At 39.1% G+C, this 15976-nt stretch overlaps 1 protein-coding gene across 4 annotated transcripts in view; it reads left to right on the top strand.

Moving 5' to 3' along the window:
- ECPAS (Ecm29 proteasome adaptor and scaffold) overlaps positions 1–15976 on the top strand; it is a 100633-nt gene that overhangs the window by 59905 nt on the left and 24752 nt on the right. For all 4 annotated transcript variants that reach the window (XM_019749528.3, XM_074330823.2, XM_074330822.2 and 1 more), the window contains 8 exons: positions 1888–2050; positions 2527–2699; positions 4787–4888; positions 8129–8252; positions 13082–13227; positions 13640–13694; positions 14386–14500; positions 15333–15401. In XM_019749528.3, coding sequence (XP_019605087.1) covers positions 1888–2050; positions 2527–2699; positions 4787–4888; positions 8129–8252; positions 13082–13227; positions 13640–13694; positions 14386–14500; positions 15333–15401 — 947 coding nt within the window. The remainder of the gene's footprint in view (positions 1–1887; positions 2051–2526; positions 2700–4786; positions 4889–8128; positions 8253–13081; positions 13228–13639; positions 13695–14385; positions 14501–15332; positions 15402–15976) is intronic.

Raw genomic sequence — 15976 nt, forward strand, 5'->3', positions numbered from 1 at the left:
GAGGTAGGTAACACATTGAGTGAGTTCATTCAACAAATTTGAGTGCCTTGTGTTTGATAGGCACTGTTTTAGGTGTTAGATGCTCAGAAATATTAGTTCCTTTTTTCTTCCCCATCTCTTTCTTTATTGTTTTTAATTTTAAAAATATACACCAATTTATTGTTTTACATGATGTAAAATATCTATATTGGGAAAAGAGCTCATTTTCCAAAACTCAGTGAAATATCGATACATGCCTAATGTGAATGGTAGGTTGAGGAGTGAAAAAAGTGCCACTTGAAATGCATTACCAGCAATTACGTGGCAATCTTAACCTCCTTACTTGAAAGACACAATATATTAACTATGTCCCTCTGGTTGTCCTTTGATTAAAGTGTGTTCTACTTTTTGTACTTCCCTTTGTCCTTCAACAATCACATTCTGCCAACTTACTCTGGTAATTAAAGTTGAGTTCAAGGAAAACTATCAACTTCCACATTATTCATTCTTTGCATCATTAGGTTCTGCCTTTTTCAATCTAGAGCTTGTGTGATCCACATAGCCAAATTTAAGGAATGTCCGCATCCCAGGTTTCCACACACATCCCAACACAAGCTAGTATCATCCTATTAGAGTTTATTTACTAATTACTAATCGGCAAGATTCCTGTGCTGCTGTCATAAAATGTGTACCACTTGTTTTTTAATTCAACTACTGTTTCAAATGTGAAGCCAGGTGAAAGAAAGATGAAGCCGACACTGGTCCCCCTGAGGAATTGTTTTGGAATAAAGCTTTAAGGCCTTCCACTCAATTCAAATTAGTAGGCCACTGTCTTCTTCTGCCTTCATTAGCAAGAAACAAAACACATAAAATAGTATCTGCTATAACCAATAGTACTTAGTCACATGAACTTTTGTTTGGGTTTACTTCCTTGCATCCTGAGAAAAACAGATATTTAAACACTAATTTATGATGATAAAATTTAATTTTACAAACGTAAAAATGAGGAAATGTCATTTGTAGCAAAAAATTCAAATTAAAATTTTCTGTGTTTCATTATGTAATTTCTAGACAGCAACAGAGGTAAGAATTTTTAAATATGATTTATATCATCAGAGAATCTTGTTTTCTTGACAAAGGACCTTTTTAACATTCCAAGATCAGAGTACCACAAAATAATCAAATCTGCACATCATAAGTGAAACCCTTCAACTATTATTGAAACATAAGTATAATTACACCCAGGAAAAAAGATATTATCAGCAGAGAAAAGATGCTGCTCCAAGTCCTTTTGTTTTTCAAAACTGATGGACATGAGTGAGCTCTAATGTCATTATGTTTAGAAATGGCTTCATCCAGATCCAAGTTTGCACTGTTAACATTCATTCCCCAGCTACATCTGCCTATCGTTGTGTGTGCCCTGTCAGAAAACACTGTACGAACCATGTGCTTTCAAATATTTTATTACCTACTTTGGGTTTGGAGGTTTTAGCAATTAGAAATAAGATCTGTTTATTGTTTTTGGTTGGCAGTAGGGAGAAATGATGCTTGAAAATTATGATAGTGTAGTTACGTAAGTGCTGTAAGCTAGAAGAAAGTTTGGGTGCTATAGGAACATGCAAGACAGTCACCTCATCCAGAGTTGGAGTGGGAGTGGGACTAGGGAATCTAAATCTTGAAGGTAAATCAAGACTCAGTTTAACTTCTTGGAATTATCTGTGTCAGAAAGTGAACGTTTCTCTTGATCCCTAAGCCTGATTCACTAGCATCCAGGGGAACTTCAGTCACGTTATTCTTTGGCCTTATGTTTTGTTGGAGAGATGACTAGTAAACACACAGTGATTTCAATGCATTATCGCACATGGGAGAGAGAGACAGAAACATGTGCCATTGTGTTGTTAAACTTAGAGCCCAGAGATACAGCACGGATCCTTGCTTGCATTGGGATTCACAGTAGGAAGATATCTGGCTAAAAAGAAAATGCGAATGGCAGAGCAACAAGACCTGGAGACAAATGCTGGTTTCCTGCCTGAACAAGAGGAACTCATTCAGAGTGCCACAGAAACAATAGGTAATTAGTGTGTTCATGCTGACTTGGATGTTGCCATTTTTGAATTAGGTTAAAATTTAATATAGCATTTTAATTTATTTTTTTTTACAACAGTGAACTTGAAAGGTACAAGCCTTTTTGTAAACTTTATTCAATGCTAAATAAATTCTGTGTTTTTAAGAACAATAAAAGTACTCTTTCTGCACATTTTTTTCTGTATTTTTCTATATAACATTATGGGAAAAACTTGAAACATTAAAAAAGGATTCTGTTATGGGAAAAACTTTAAACATTAAAAGACACTACTCTATGCCCTGTTTCCATGGTTTTTTTTTTTTTTTTTGCTGAGTAAACGTTAACAAATTATCAACTAGAAGATACTGTAGGCTTTGATTTTGTTTTGCTGTTTTTAACAAAATCTTGAGGACATTGCTGATTGCTTTGGCTTATAAGGGTAATAGTATTTTATTCTCAGTTTTGTCTAAATGTACTTACAGGATCGTTTCTGGACAGCACATCACCTCTCCTGGCAATTGCTGCCTGTACAGCCCTGGGTGAAATTGGCAGAAACGGTCCACTCCCAGTCCCCAGTGAGGGGTCTGGCTTTACCAAATTACATCTTGTGGAAAGCTTACTAAATAGAATACCCTCTAGTAAAGAAACAAATAAGGCAAGTCTCTTCTTTTCTTCCGCCCCTTCTGAAATTCTTTCTGTTTTTCTCTTTCTATATATGTATGTGTGTATGTATATATGTATATACCGGGGATGCCAAAAAAAATGTATATACATTTTAAGCGATGTTATCTATGCTCAAGCAGTAGTTTGCCGTAATCAGAAGTGTCTGGACACTGCTGGTAACCACTTTGAGCACCTCTTGTAATTCCAGAAATCAAACATGACTTGTATTCATCTTTTGTTATTGGTATATATTGAGTATTACAATTAATACAGTTTTTTCCTTTCTTAAAATGTTTATACATTTTTTGGCCCTCTGTGTGTGCGTGTGTGTGTGTGTGTGTGTGTGTGTGTGAGAGTGAGAGTGAGCGTATGAGCAAAGACACAATTGTAGTGAATAGATGGCATTGCAGCTGGAGGAAGGATTTAACGTGGAAAGGAATGATACAATAAAGAGGAGGAAAGTCTAGGTGACTACCATGTTTCCCTGAAAATAAGATCTAGCTAGACAATCAGCTCTAAAGCACCTTTTGGAGCAAAAATTAATGTAAGACCTGGTATTATATTATATTTATTATATTACATTATATTGCATAGTTTATCACATAGACCTGTTCTTATAGTAAAATAAGACTGGGTCTTATATTAATTTTTACTTCAAAAGACACATTAGAGCTGATTGTCCGGCTAGGTCTTATTTTTGGGGAAACATGCTATTTGTTTAATTTTTTTTGTTTTTTTTTTGTTTTAGATTTTATCGGGGAAGGGGAACAGGACTTTATTGGGGAACAGTGTGTACTTCCAGGACTTTTTTTTTTTTTCCAAGTCAAGTTGTTATCCTTTCAGTCTTAGTTGTGGAGGGCGCAGCTCAGCTCCAGGTCCAGTTGCTGTTGCTAGTTGCAGGGGGCACAGCCCACCATCCCTTGTGGGAGTCAAGGAATCGAACTGTCAACCTTGTGGTTGAGAGCCCACTGTTCCATGTGGGAATCGAACCAGTAGCCTTCGGAGTTAGGCACATGGAGCTCCAACAGCCTGAGCCACCGGGCCGGCCCGCTATTTGTTTAATTTTGAGTTAGGGGTGATTTGTGCATGACCTTTGTGTGTGTACCATTTGACCCAGTTACTCCAATTTAGGCTCATAACTATTAAGATTTGGGTAAAGTGTTAAATGCATCAGGTAGTTCTTTTGTCATGCAAAAGGTGGATAATAAAGTGTTAAATAATTTTATGATTTTTGTTACTTCAGACCAAATCTAAATTTTAACCTCCTATAGCCAGTTTGGTTTTAAGAAGTCTGGGCATTAGTAATCAGTGTGAGGGAAAGGACATTTATAGTTTTTTAGTTTTAGATAAAAATTTTTATAGACTTTAAAACATTTTCTTTGTGGTCAGTGCTCCTCATTGTTGAAGTATGAGATAATTTAATGAGCAGAAAAATTATTTTATTACAAGCTTAATAAACATGTAATTCTTATTCTTGATCTAGCTGCTGTTTAAAGGTTTCTGAGAGGATCACACAGTGTAATTTTCATTAATTATTATTAACTAAATAATCATTACCAACCATTGTTGAGCACTTGTAATGTGCCAGGCACATGCTGGGTGCTTCACATACATTAATTGAACCTTCCAGAAGGTCTAGTAAAGTAGGTGCAGTTGTCATCTGTGTTTTCCAGGTGAAGAAATAGTGTCACCGGTGAAGTAACTTGCCTAAGGTCACATACCTGTAAAGGCTACTAAAGTTGTCAGGTTGTGTGATTTGATCTTAGGTCCTGTGGGTCCAGAACCTACATTTTTAAGGGTTATAGTTTGAGGGATAATACCTAATTAATTAAAGGCTTTTTTCTTTCTTCTTTTGCAGCTATGGACCCTTACTGGACTCAGTTTTATGTCTTTCTCCCTTCAATGTCTTACAGACTTAATTCTGTAAAGTTGGAGACTTTAAAAAAAAAAAAAAGCAAAACTATGCACTGCTGTGTTAGTTAGACGGACTGCCCTCCCTGTCATCTCATTTTGGAAATGTGGTTCTGGGATAAAGCTGGGATATACTTTGTTTAACAAAAAAATTCTCTCTTCTTCCAGATGAAAGAACGAGCAATCCAAACACTGGGATATTTTCCAGTTGGGGATGGAGATTTTCCTCACCAGAAACTCCTCCTGCAAGGTCTGATGGATTCTGTGGAGGTATTTATTTATATTGCTATCTTATTGTTAGTCATTCAAACAAAAGGCTTTTTTTCTTTTTTAAGTTGGAATATTGCATGCTGTGAGATTTTAAATTTAAGTATAATTTATTCACCAAGAACTTATTAATGCCAGCTGAGGGCTCATCACCTGGTGGGCATAGCATTGACTAAATCACTTGTGTGGAAAAGTGCTTTTCTCATACACTTTGAGTAATGCACGGTGCAGTGTGGGTAGAGGGGGAACCCTACCCCGTCAGCTGGAGGTGGGGAGTGGGTGCTAGTATTCTAGTTACTCTTGTGTCTGATGACTTAGCTTCTGTCTAGATCGGGGGTGTCCAAACTGCGGCCAGTGGCCAACTGTGGCCCGCAATCCATTTTTAATTGGCCTGCAGCAAATTCCAAAAATGTATTTAGTTTACTTAAATAAACCAGGTGAGGCAATACATACTTTACCTTGAGTGAGTGGCCCGGCTGTTTGTGTATTTTACTGCATGTGGCCCTTGGTGAAAAACGTTGAAAAAAGTTTGGACACCCCTGGTTTAGATAAATGCCCAGTGTAGTGGAGGAGACCTGCCACTTGTCAGCTGCTGCCCGGTGTGATAAGTGTCTTAGCATATAGCCTGATCTGGCCACTGATCCAGCCTTGATTGTCACTTACTCACATTTTTGTACTCCAGCCACTCCGTTCTCCTTTGCTCTGAGCTTTTTTTCTTTTTTTTAAAAGACTTTACTGGGGAAGGGGAACAGGACTTTATTGGGGAACGGTATGTACTTCCAGGACTTTTTCCAAGTCAAGTTGTTGTCCTTTCAAGTTTAGTTGTGGAGGGTGCTGTTCAGCTTCAAGTTGTTGTCCTTTCAGTCTTTGTTGTGGAGGGCGCAGCTCAGCTCCAGGTCCAGTTGCTGTTGTTAGTTGCAGGGGGCAGAGCCCACCATTCCTTGAGGGAGTCGAGGAATTGAACAGGCAACCTTGTGGTTGAGAGCCCACTGGCTCATGCGGGAATTGAATCGGCAGCCTTCGGCGTTAGGAGCACGGAGCTCCAACTGCCTGAGCCACGGGGCCGGCCCTGCTCTGAGCTTTTGAAAAACCCAACTTCTTTTTCGGGTTGTTGCTGGGCCCCTTGAAAAGCCTTCTGTGACCCTTCAAACTAGATTCTTCAGTTATTTGTGCTGTCATGACTTTCTGTACTTTTTCTTCATAGCATTTATCACAGTGTCTAATTGTCCACTACACTGAAGGCAAAGTCTGTTTTGCTTGCCATTATAAAACCAGTGCCCAGCAGTGTGATTGTTAATGGTAGGACCTCAAAAAATACTGGTAGAGTAACTGAACCTGTACCGACATTTGTATATAAAGCAGTAGAGTCACAAAAGAGGATACTTGTCTGGGAGAATTGGTGCAGACTTTTGGAGGTGATGCTGCTGGGCCTTGAAAGATGGGAGGGAGGAGAGAGGAGAGTTGGGGCTGAGGACTAAGGCAGCTAAGTGATAGAGCTGGTATTAAAATTCAGGGCTCTGGATTCTTAATTCATTCAGTATTTTAAAGTGAATTTTTTTGATAGTGAATTATGCTCATATCAGGTTCTCTGTGGATGCAACTGACATTGTAACTGCTTGGGGGAAAGCTTATGATTTTACCTTTTTTCCTTTTTTTAAATCTGAGAGAGTTGAGTTTCTTCCAGTTTTGTTTGAATAAATGAAGTTTTGTCTAGATTCTTAACTTGCTATTGAAGCCGTTATTTTAAGAGTTTGGAAGTACAGAAATACATGAAAAGCTAGAAACATGATGGAGAGATTAATGAATAAGAATGAAAAAAAGCATGAATCAGAGAAGCAAATATCTTCACAGTCAGCTAGGACAAGGTTCTAAATTTGTTTTTAATTTAATTTTCTATTATGGAAAATATCAAACATACTGAAAAGTAGAGAGATAATAATATAATGAATCCCCATGTGTCTATTTTTATTTTTTCTATTGACTTCCTCTTTATTTCTAGAATACCTTGAAGCAGTCTAGATATTGTGTCATTCATAAATGGTGTTAGGGGAGTTTTGTATTTGTTTGTAATGCCAACTTTGTTGTTATTAACAAGAAGAAATGTGAAAAAAAAACCACAAGCACTAAAACGAATCTCTAATACAGAATTCTCTGAAATACCTTTTCCTCAGCTTAGAGTTGCCAAAGAAACTTTTGACGAGGGAAGCTGTGGGACTGAAGCCCTTAAATTCTTTTTTCCTCAGAACAGGAAGCATGTGATACCAGCGTTTGACACCTTATCAGGACTAGAGCATTGAGTTAGGAGTTGCTAAACTCCTGTCTGTATGCTTTGTAGAGCTCTCCCAAAGGTCGATATTCCCATATCCCTCATGCTTTCTGATTTTTATTCTCGTCCAATTCCCCCCTTCTTAAAATTTCTTCCAATTCATAGGGAACTAAGACAGGTCCAATTCTGTATTGAGTCCGTGATTCATACTTGTGAAGAGTGTCAAAATTTCTGAATTGAATTGTTAAAAATTTGACAATATACTGTGTAGACTTTTTCTAACGTTTGATATTTGAAACAATTTTAAACTTACAGTGAAGTTGTAACAATAGTATAAAGAATTCCTTTGTACCCCTTATCCAGAGTTACCAAATGTTAATATTTGACCACATTTGTTTTGTCATTCTCTATTTTTTCTGAACCATTTAAGAATAACTTGGAGGTATCATATAATTTAAGATTAAAAGAAGAGTTGTTAATAAATTATAATGGCTGCTATTTATTGTGCAGTTGCTACAAATGTGGCATCCACTAGAAGCTTTCTGGTGAAGTGGGTGATGGTGTTATGCTCATATTTCATATGAAGAAGTTGAAACTCAGAGTTTAAATAAGGATATGCAGCTGGTTGGAGACAAAGCTAGAATTTGCATGGAGATCTGTCTGGCTTCAAAGTCCATGCCCTTCCCCCCAAGTAAATGGAATTGTGCTTCCGTAGATTAAAAACCGTTGTGCAGTGGTTTTCTGTTGAGGGTGAGGAGTGCAACATGTACTTTGAAAAAGATCTTTATGCCTTTCTTACCTTCTCCATTCCCTCACCCTACCTCACTTTTGAACCACCCACTTAGCTGAAAGCAGTCACAGGTGAAGAGTGACAACAAAGCATGCTGAGAAGCAATATATCAAGCAGGCTTTCCGTAAAATGGATGTTTTGGGGCAATGTTCTCACTGATTCATGGCTTTCGTCTCCTTCATTGCAGGCCAAGCAGATAGAACTTCAATTCACTATTGGCGAAGCCATTACCAGTGCTGCGATAGGAACTAGTTCTGTGGCTGCCCGAGATGCCTGGCTAGTGACTGAAGAAGAATATACTCCTCCTCCTGGTACCAAATATTCAGCTTATCGATTTTTCAATCATTCTATTTTCTTTATCTCATTTGAAGCAAAAGAAAAAATTTTTACATTCCATTTTAACTCCTTTTGAAATATTTATATCTGTCTTATCAGTTTGGTTCAGTCAAGAAAAATAGTTGGTTAAAGGAGAGTCAGCATGTAATGAATGAGACCTTTGTTTTTAGTCCTTTGGCAAGCAAGCAGGGGAGTTAGCTATGAGTTATCTTCAAATTTGTGCTCTTTTCATGGGGATCGGTGTATTGAGCCAGTCTCATAAGTCAAGGCATAGCGGTTTCCAAATCATGTCCCCTGATCCTTTATCACACAAGGAAGTTTCAGTGTCTTCTGCTCACTCTGCAGGTGCCTCTGGACTACAGGTTCCCTGGCTTTTAGTGACCACAGAGTTGTGGGAGCGTGCAGTTTCTGATTACGTGGAATAGATGCTATGATTTCATGTGTCTTGTGGTTTGATTTGAATTTGGAAATGAAAATATATTTCAGTATTTGGACTAGAATTTATTTTCTGTCTTTAAAACAGAAGGAAAATCACCAAGTTTTTATGTTATTTTCTCAGTTGAGGAAATTAAAAAGAGTGTTCTCATGGTAATGAGTCCATTATGAACTGCATTCTACCATGAATACAGTAATTTAGTTATTATACTTGGTGTTATTATACATTTAACCCTGCTGTGATTACCTACTTCCTTATTCACCTATTATTGCATTAGCTACCGTAAAGAGATTTATAGGAAATGGAAAGCATACTTTTCCTTGCACTCTAATTAGGGGAATTGTGGCTTGATAGAAACCAAGTAGAGTCAGTTCTCTGAGGTTTCTGTTGGAAAGCATATGAAGCAAGGTAAGGAGGAATTTGTACAGAAGGAAGCTACTCTAGGAAGGGAAGTAACCATTGTTAATAAATAGGCGACCAAACCGGAAGTAGAAATTCTCAGTTTGTGTGTGAGAGGTGATGTCAGAGGCTTGACACAAGCGAGGGGTCACTCACACTGGAGAGCAGATGTGCTACGAGGCATGGATTTCTATATAGTGCCTTAAGCAAATGAAAGCTAACAGCAGGGTACATAGGCCAGTCTTCAAACTTCTGAATTTCCTCTGTGTTGCCTCAGACTTTTCTTGGAAGATTGGATCCTGTTGGGCTTTTTGCTCATCCAAGAGTCTCAAATTTTCCGTCAAGTGTTGAGGTTCTCCCGTCTGTATGTGTTTAGGGAATGAAAAACATCAAATATTGTGGTGAAGCAGGTGATGATGAGTTTTGACCTGAATTGTGATTGCCTGTGTTGTTTGTCATTCTCAAATGAGTGCTACTCAACTGTTAGGATGTTCTCTGTTACCATGTACTTACCTTGCTTTGAATAGAAGGAGGCCTAGGTCTTAGTCATCTTAGTATCTCAAGCATGTAACTCAGTACTTGGCACTTTGTGGGAATCTAATAAGGACTTGTTGTAGTTGCCCGGATAGAATTGTGGTTACGGGAGAGTAAAATAAAGGATATATCTGACTCTGAGAACTAGATGAGTGTAACTAGTAAGGAGCTAATAGCACCTGATACCTCTTTATATATCCAGGGTTTCCATGTACGTGGGAATGTGCACTAATACAGCTCTACCTTCTTCAGACATTTTTCTGCCTTTGTGAGTCCAGTTCTAGCTCTTCTTTCTCTTAGGGTCCTCGTACTTGTTTCATGCTTTCTGAAATCTTATTTTGTCTTCCTTTTTTTCGGTTTACTTACTACGTTTTGATTTCGCCCAGCCCTTTAGCCTATCCCAACACTTTCTTAGAACATTTTTCACTTAGTTTTTGCAAGACTGTTTTCCTGGGTTTCCTCCTTTGACCTTTTCTCCTTCTCCTTCACTAGCTCTTTTACCTCCATACTCCCCGCTGGTTTTAGGATACCCCAGCTCACCCATACCCATTGCTTCCTCCAGTATATGTTTATGACCTGGAAATGTATATCTCTGTCTTAGAACCATTGCGTTGTGTTCCAGAGCTGTATTGCCAACAGTTCATTAGGATTTTCACACAGAGGTTCCACAGGCACCAGCATTTCTATGTGGCTAAATTTGAGATCATCTTCTCTTCCTCCTTTCATCCTCTTAACGAGTTTGCCTTCTTTATTCCTTAAAACTACTGTCCCTCTTTATTCCCGGTCTTGATTAATGGTAGCACTATTTCTACCTAGTTTCCTCAACGCAGTGAAGGCAGAGAAGGGGAAAGACCCTAGACAGGCTAGAGAGGGGATCAGAGTCAATGAAAACTGAAAGGAGAGGGGCCTGAGAAGGAACCAAGAAGGAGGGCTGAGAAGCGTTTGCAGGAGGGCTCAGGCTTTGGATATGAAGGTGTCATTCATTAGGAGGAGGACAGAGTAGGCCGTTTCCAAGGTAATAGTTGTTTTTATTTTCATTTTACAAATAATCAAAATGTGTTTTTCTCACCTTTTCCATTTAACATAAGGATAAATCTGCAATTTGTTTTCCTTAAAATAGTGATTTCTTAAGACCCTTTTGGCGGCTGACTTTATTTCCTCTGGAAACAAAGTAGTGTACATATGACATTTTTTTCATAGCCAGAAAGGGTTAAGTCGTAAATTAGTTCAGCAAATATTTATTGAATGCTTAGTTTGGGCCAGGTACAGTGCTAGGTGCCAGTGATGCAGGAATGATCAAAATAGTCGAAAATTCTGCTCTCGTGGAGCTTACATTGTACTGGGGGCGTTTGGCAAGAAGCAAAATAAGGGGAGACATGCAGCATGCTAAATGGTGATCAGTGTTCATGGAGAAGAGCAGGTAGATGACATTTGGACGGTAATTTAGAGTGCATAGGGTGCCTGTTCTCAGGAAGGTCTCTTTAAAGTGAAGACCTGAAGCAGGTCAGAGAGCTGTGTAGATTCCTTGGGGAAGAGCATTGGAGACAGAAGCGGTAGCAGTTGTAAAGGCCTTGAAGCGTGAATGTGTTTGAGGCCAGTGCAGCTGGAACAGAGTGTGTGAGGAGAGCAGGAGTAAGAGACGAAGTCAGAGAGGCAGTGGGAAGCCAGATAATGTCGGGCCTTGCAGGCCATCATGAGGCCTTCCATGAGAAGCAGTCGCGGGATTGTGAACTGAGGAGAGCCATGATTGGAATGACATTTTAAAAGGGTCATTCTAGTACCGGGTTGAAAGTAGACTGAACTGGGCAAGGGCAGAACAGGAAGGACAGTTAGGCTACTGCAGAATTCCAGGTGAGAGGTGATGGCGACTTCTGCAGGGCGGTAGCCTGCAGGTGGTGAGAAATGAATGCTGAAAGGCTTTTGAGAGTCATGCCCGTGGGATTTCCTACAGGATTGGATGTGGGGTGTCCGAGGAGTTAGGGATGACTAGAGTTTTTGATGTGAGCGGCTAGAAGAATCGAGTTGTCACTTAAGATGGGGGAGGCTGTGGGAGATACACTTTTGTAGAGTTGGGGTGGGGAGGGTACAGGGAAGACTGCTTCACTGGCTCTGCTTCCTCCACTCTCCTTCCGATCTGTGTTGGAATGTCCCCCAACTCACCCAGAGGTGAGCTAGGGCCAGTATCCTCATGGACATACCTGGAAGTCACTTGGATGTATGAGTATGGAATTTTGAGGAGTTCCAGGTTGGAAAATGTTTGGGAATATCATGTAAAGATGGTGTTTAAAGCCAGGAACCTAGATGTCATCACCAAGGGAGTGAGTAGAAAAGACAAGAGGTCTAACAACTGAGCTCTGGGGTTCCCCGTTGTTTCAAGTTTTAGTAGTTGAGGAGAAACCAGAGAAGGACATTGAAAAGAAGTGGTCTGAAGTAGTAGAGGGCTCCTGGAATTGAAGTGAAGAAAAGCTACAAAGAAGTGTATGGTGGGGGTGGGGTGGGGGTCACCTGGGTCATTCACTGTTGCTTGATCGATTAAGATGAGTATTGATCATTGAACTTAGCAACTGAATGGTAATTGTTGACTTTTACGGGTAATTTCTGTGGAGTAGAGAAGGTAAAAGCCTGACTGAGAGTGGAGTGGGTTCAAGAAAAATGAAGAGGAGACAAAAATGCAGACTATGAGTACAGACAACTATTTTGAAAGGTCTTAATGTAAAGCAGTGGTTCTTGACAGGGAGGGGAGATTGTGTCCCACAGAAGACATTTGGTAATGTCTGGACTGGAGAGGGTGGGTGTGACCGTCTCTATTGGGTGGAGGCCAGAGAAGCTGCTAAACATCCTGCTCTGAATGGGACAGCTCCCCATAAAAACTGTCCAGCCCAAAACGTCAGCAGTGTTGAGGCTGAGGAACCCTGAAGTAATAAAGGAAAGGGGGAAAATGCCATCGTAGGTGGAAAAGGAAAGTGAAGTAAGAGAGGTTGGTTTGTGTGTAAGTTTTTCGATGAGAAATGGAAAAAATACAACAGAGAAAGAAAAATTGCTGAGACTAGAGAGAGTGTAGTTAATTTTTTTTTTAAATACTTAATTTTTTTAAGAGAAATTTTAGGTTCACAGCAAAATTAAGAGGAAAGTACAGAAGTTTCTCATATGCCCTTTGCCCTTAATACATGCATAGCTTTTTCCATTATGGGGATGATTTTTCATTCTAGGGAACTAAAGTTACCTGAGTACCTTTGAAAGGTTGTTTAGCTTATACTAAGTTCTGACATGAACAATTACCGGATCCTTTGGCAACTTACTGAAACATCTTAGTCATTTAGATTTTAATATGTTATAGGATTGTTATATTGAGTAAATGTTGATTTGAATTAATTTTTTCAAGAAACTCTATTCAAGTATTTTAATTGTTTCTTATCATTCTTTTCTTTTTCCCAGGAGCTAAAGTGAATGATGTGGTTCCCTGGGTGTTGGATGTGATTTTAAATAAACATATTATTAGCCCCAACCCACATGTGAGGCAAGCAGCCTGCATCTGGCTCCTTTCCCTCGTGAGGAAACTAAGTACCCACAAAGAAGTGAAGGTAAGCCGTGCTATAAATGTTATCAGCTCTATTAGACACCGCTTATGAAATATTATAGTTGAAAGGTGATGAAGGCGAGAGCCAGTGCTGAGGTGGGGGCCATTAACCAATAATAGATACTTAGAAGTAAGCTGTATATGAAAGAGCGAAGGATGGCAGCCTGATATATATTGGCTGGAAGATGATTCGGAACTTGAAGATGTACAGCCAGAAGTGGTAACGATGGGGAGGCTCAGACTGTGCCTCCCCAGCCTTCAGGTGGTTTGGCTGCCTTCAAAGGTGAGAGTGCTGCAGGGTTTGTGGCTGCCTTGGGTCCTGAGATTTTACAGGTGTTGTGTATCCTGAGCAAAAATTCTTATTCTCCCAAAGAGGTAGAGTTTCAGTTTTCTAAATGCCCTTTTTCTTCTTTCAGTCTCATCTTAAAGAAATTCAGAGTGCATTTGTGTGCGTTTTGTCAGAAAATGATGGTAGGTTATTGGTAAATATTTGATTTCCAATTTTATTAAACTTGTACTTCAGATTTTAAAAATCTGGATTAATGAACATAAAAGGGTACAGGAAACTCGATTCTTATTTATTTTTTTAATAAATCATGTTCTTCAGTTTGAATTTAAAAATGGAGCTAAGGCCCTTAACATTAGTGTTTGTCCTAAATAATAGCGTTCTTCTACTTCTGCTTCCTTTCCGCTTTGTGTTTGGAGCCAAGAGAAAGCAAATGTATATGTGTTAGACATTCAAATAGTAGCTTTGTTTTATAAATTGTTTTAAACATATGGTCTGGTGTTGACTTTTTTATTAAAAAGAAAATTGGATATAGGTGAATTGAAATTCCGTGAGTCTGTTCTGCCTGTCACGTGTATGACTTGCGGTCCATTCATCCTCTGTCACTATGCACTGCACACTGAGCCCGGCAGTGTTCACTTGGTTTGTGAGTTGGCTCTTCTGTGAATGTAGTCTGCATTTACAGGGACTTTTTGGGGCCATGTCCACTGCGATGATTTACTAAATTTTTAACAAAACAGGTAGATTGATTCTGTTTTCATATCTTTATTTTTATATCATTTTGGGTTAATATTATAAGTTTTTAAAAGTTTCAACTTGATAGCCAGCAGACAAATTTTTCTTAACGTAATATTACTTTGTTTGACTTTTGCGTAGAACTTAGCCAAGACGTTGCTTCAAAAGGCCTTGGGTTGGTGTATGAACTGGGCAATGAACAAGATCAACAGGAATTAGTTTCTACGCTTGTAGAAACACTTATGACTGGCAAAAGGTACAGTGAACTTGATAACTTCAGATTTGAACACAGAGGGCAAGTTTTGCACATACAGAGAACATGCAATGGGAGAAGGAAATTTCCACTTTTCATTTTCCTGTTTATAAAGTCTTTTCTAAATTGCAAGTCAGTGATTGTTGTGCTCTGGATAACAGTTTAATTATCTGGTGTATATAGTTTAGAAAGTAAATTAAACTACATTTAGAAACATGCCAGTAGGTTCAAGCTTTGAAAGTTGAATGCTCTCAGGACAGTTAAAGCATTGGATTACACAAATACTGTAATTACTGTTGGCTAAATGAAAGTGAAGACAGGAAACTGGCATGTCATTCACAGTCGATCTGCGAAGAGTGTGAGAGGGGCCATCATTCTTGTAATTGGTTGGTGCTTTGTATTGCCTCTCTAGTAGGAAGGATAGTTTTTAATGTGAGACCACATTTCACTTTATATATAGGATGTCTTTTATATGGGGTCTATTAATTTGTTTATTCTAGACTTCATTTTACAACATTCTCAGGCTGATGGAAAGGATTAGACTTTTACATCTTGTACTTGGTAGATACTTGGTAGAGAATTTGATTTTACCGGTTTTCGTTTTTTAATTTTTATTTTTATTAAATTTATTGGGGTGACAATTGTTAGTAAAATCACATAGATTTCAGGTGTACAATTCTGTATTACATCATCTATAAATCCCATTGTGTGTTCATCACCCAGAGTTAGTTCTCCTTCCGATTTTACCGGTTTTCAAATGAAATTTATTAGTTAGTTGAAGGCTGGTATGAAAAATTTGGGGCTAATTTAAATTCTCATTGTTGTTTTGGTTTAGAGCTAAACATGAAGTTTCTGGAGAGACAGTGGTATTTCAAGGTGGAGGCCTTGGCAAAACACCCGATGGGTAAGTGTGTCAAATCCATTGATCAGTCGTTGTAGACATCTTCAGTCTCGTGACTAGAGCACTCACAAAGCTGATTTCCACCCTCCTAGGAAATGTTGTGTTAGTGGAAGAAGAAAACTTGTGTGGAAAAAGCCTAGTGTTGTATTAGGTTGGTGCAAAAGTAATTGCGGTTTAAAAGGTTAGAAATAATTGCAAAAGTCGCGATTACTTGTTCACCAACCTAATAAATTGGATTCCTGGGAAACTCTGAGATGGAGATTTGTATATTGGAAGTTTATTAAAGAGTGCCCTGTAATCATCGTCCTGGGGGTAATGAAGCAGGAGATGGCCGATGGTCCCAAGGAGGAGCTGACCTGCTCCAACACTTAAGTGAATCCTGACCTCTCGGGAAGCTCTGGAGCTGCGCTTGGATGGCCCTTCAGAGCTGTCCTGCTTTGAGGGGCTCGGCCCTTCATCGGGCCTTTGACTAGTCGTTGGTGGTGGGCTGCTGTGGGGAGGATCTTACCTTCACTGAGGGGATTTCTCAGCTCCCACTCAGTGAATCCTGAGGAAAGGGCGGCGGGTGGTCTGGCAGC

The sequence above is a fragment of the Rhinolophus sinicus genome, chromosome 16 (assembly GCF_057876585.1).
Source record: "Rhinolophus sinicus isolate RSI-liver-muscle chromosome 16, RSI-T2T, whole genome shotgun sequence".
NCBI lineage: Eukaryota > Metazoa > Chordata > Mammalia > Chiroptera > Rhinolophidae > Rhinolophus > Rhinolophus sinicus.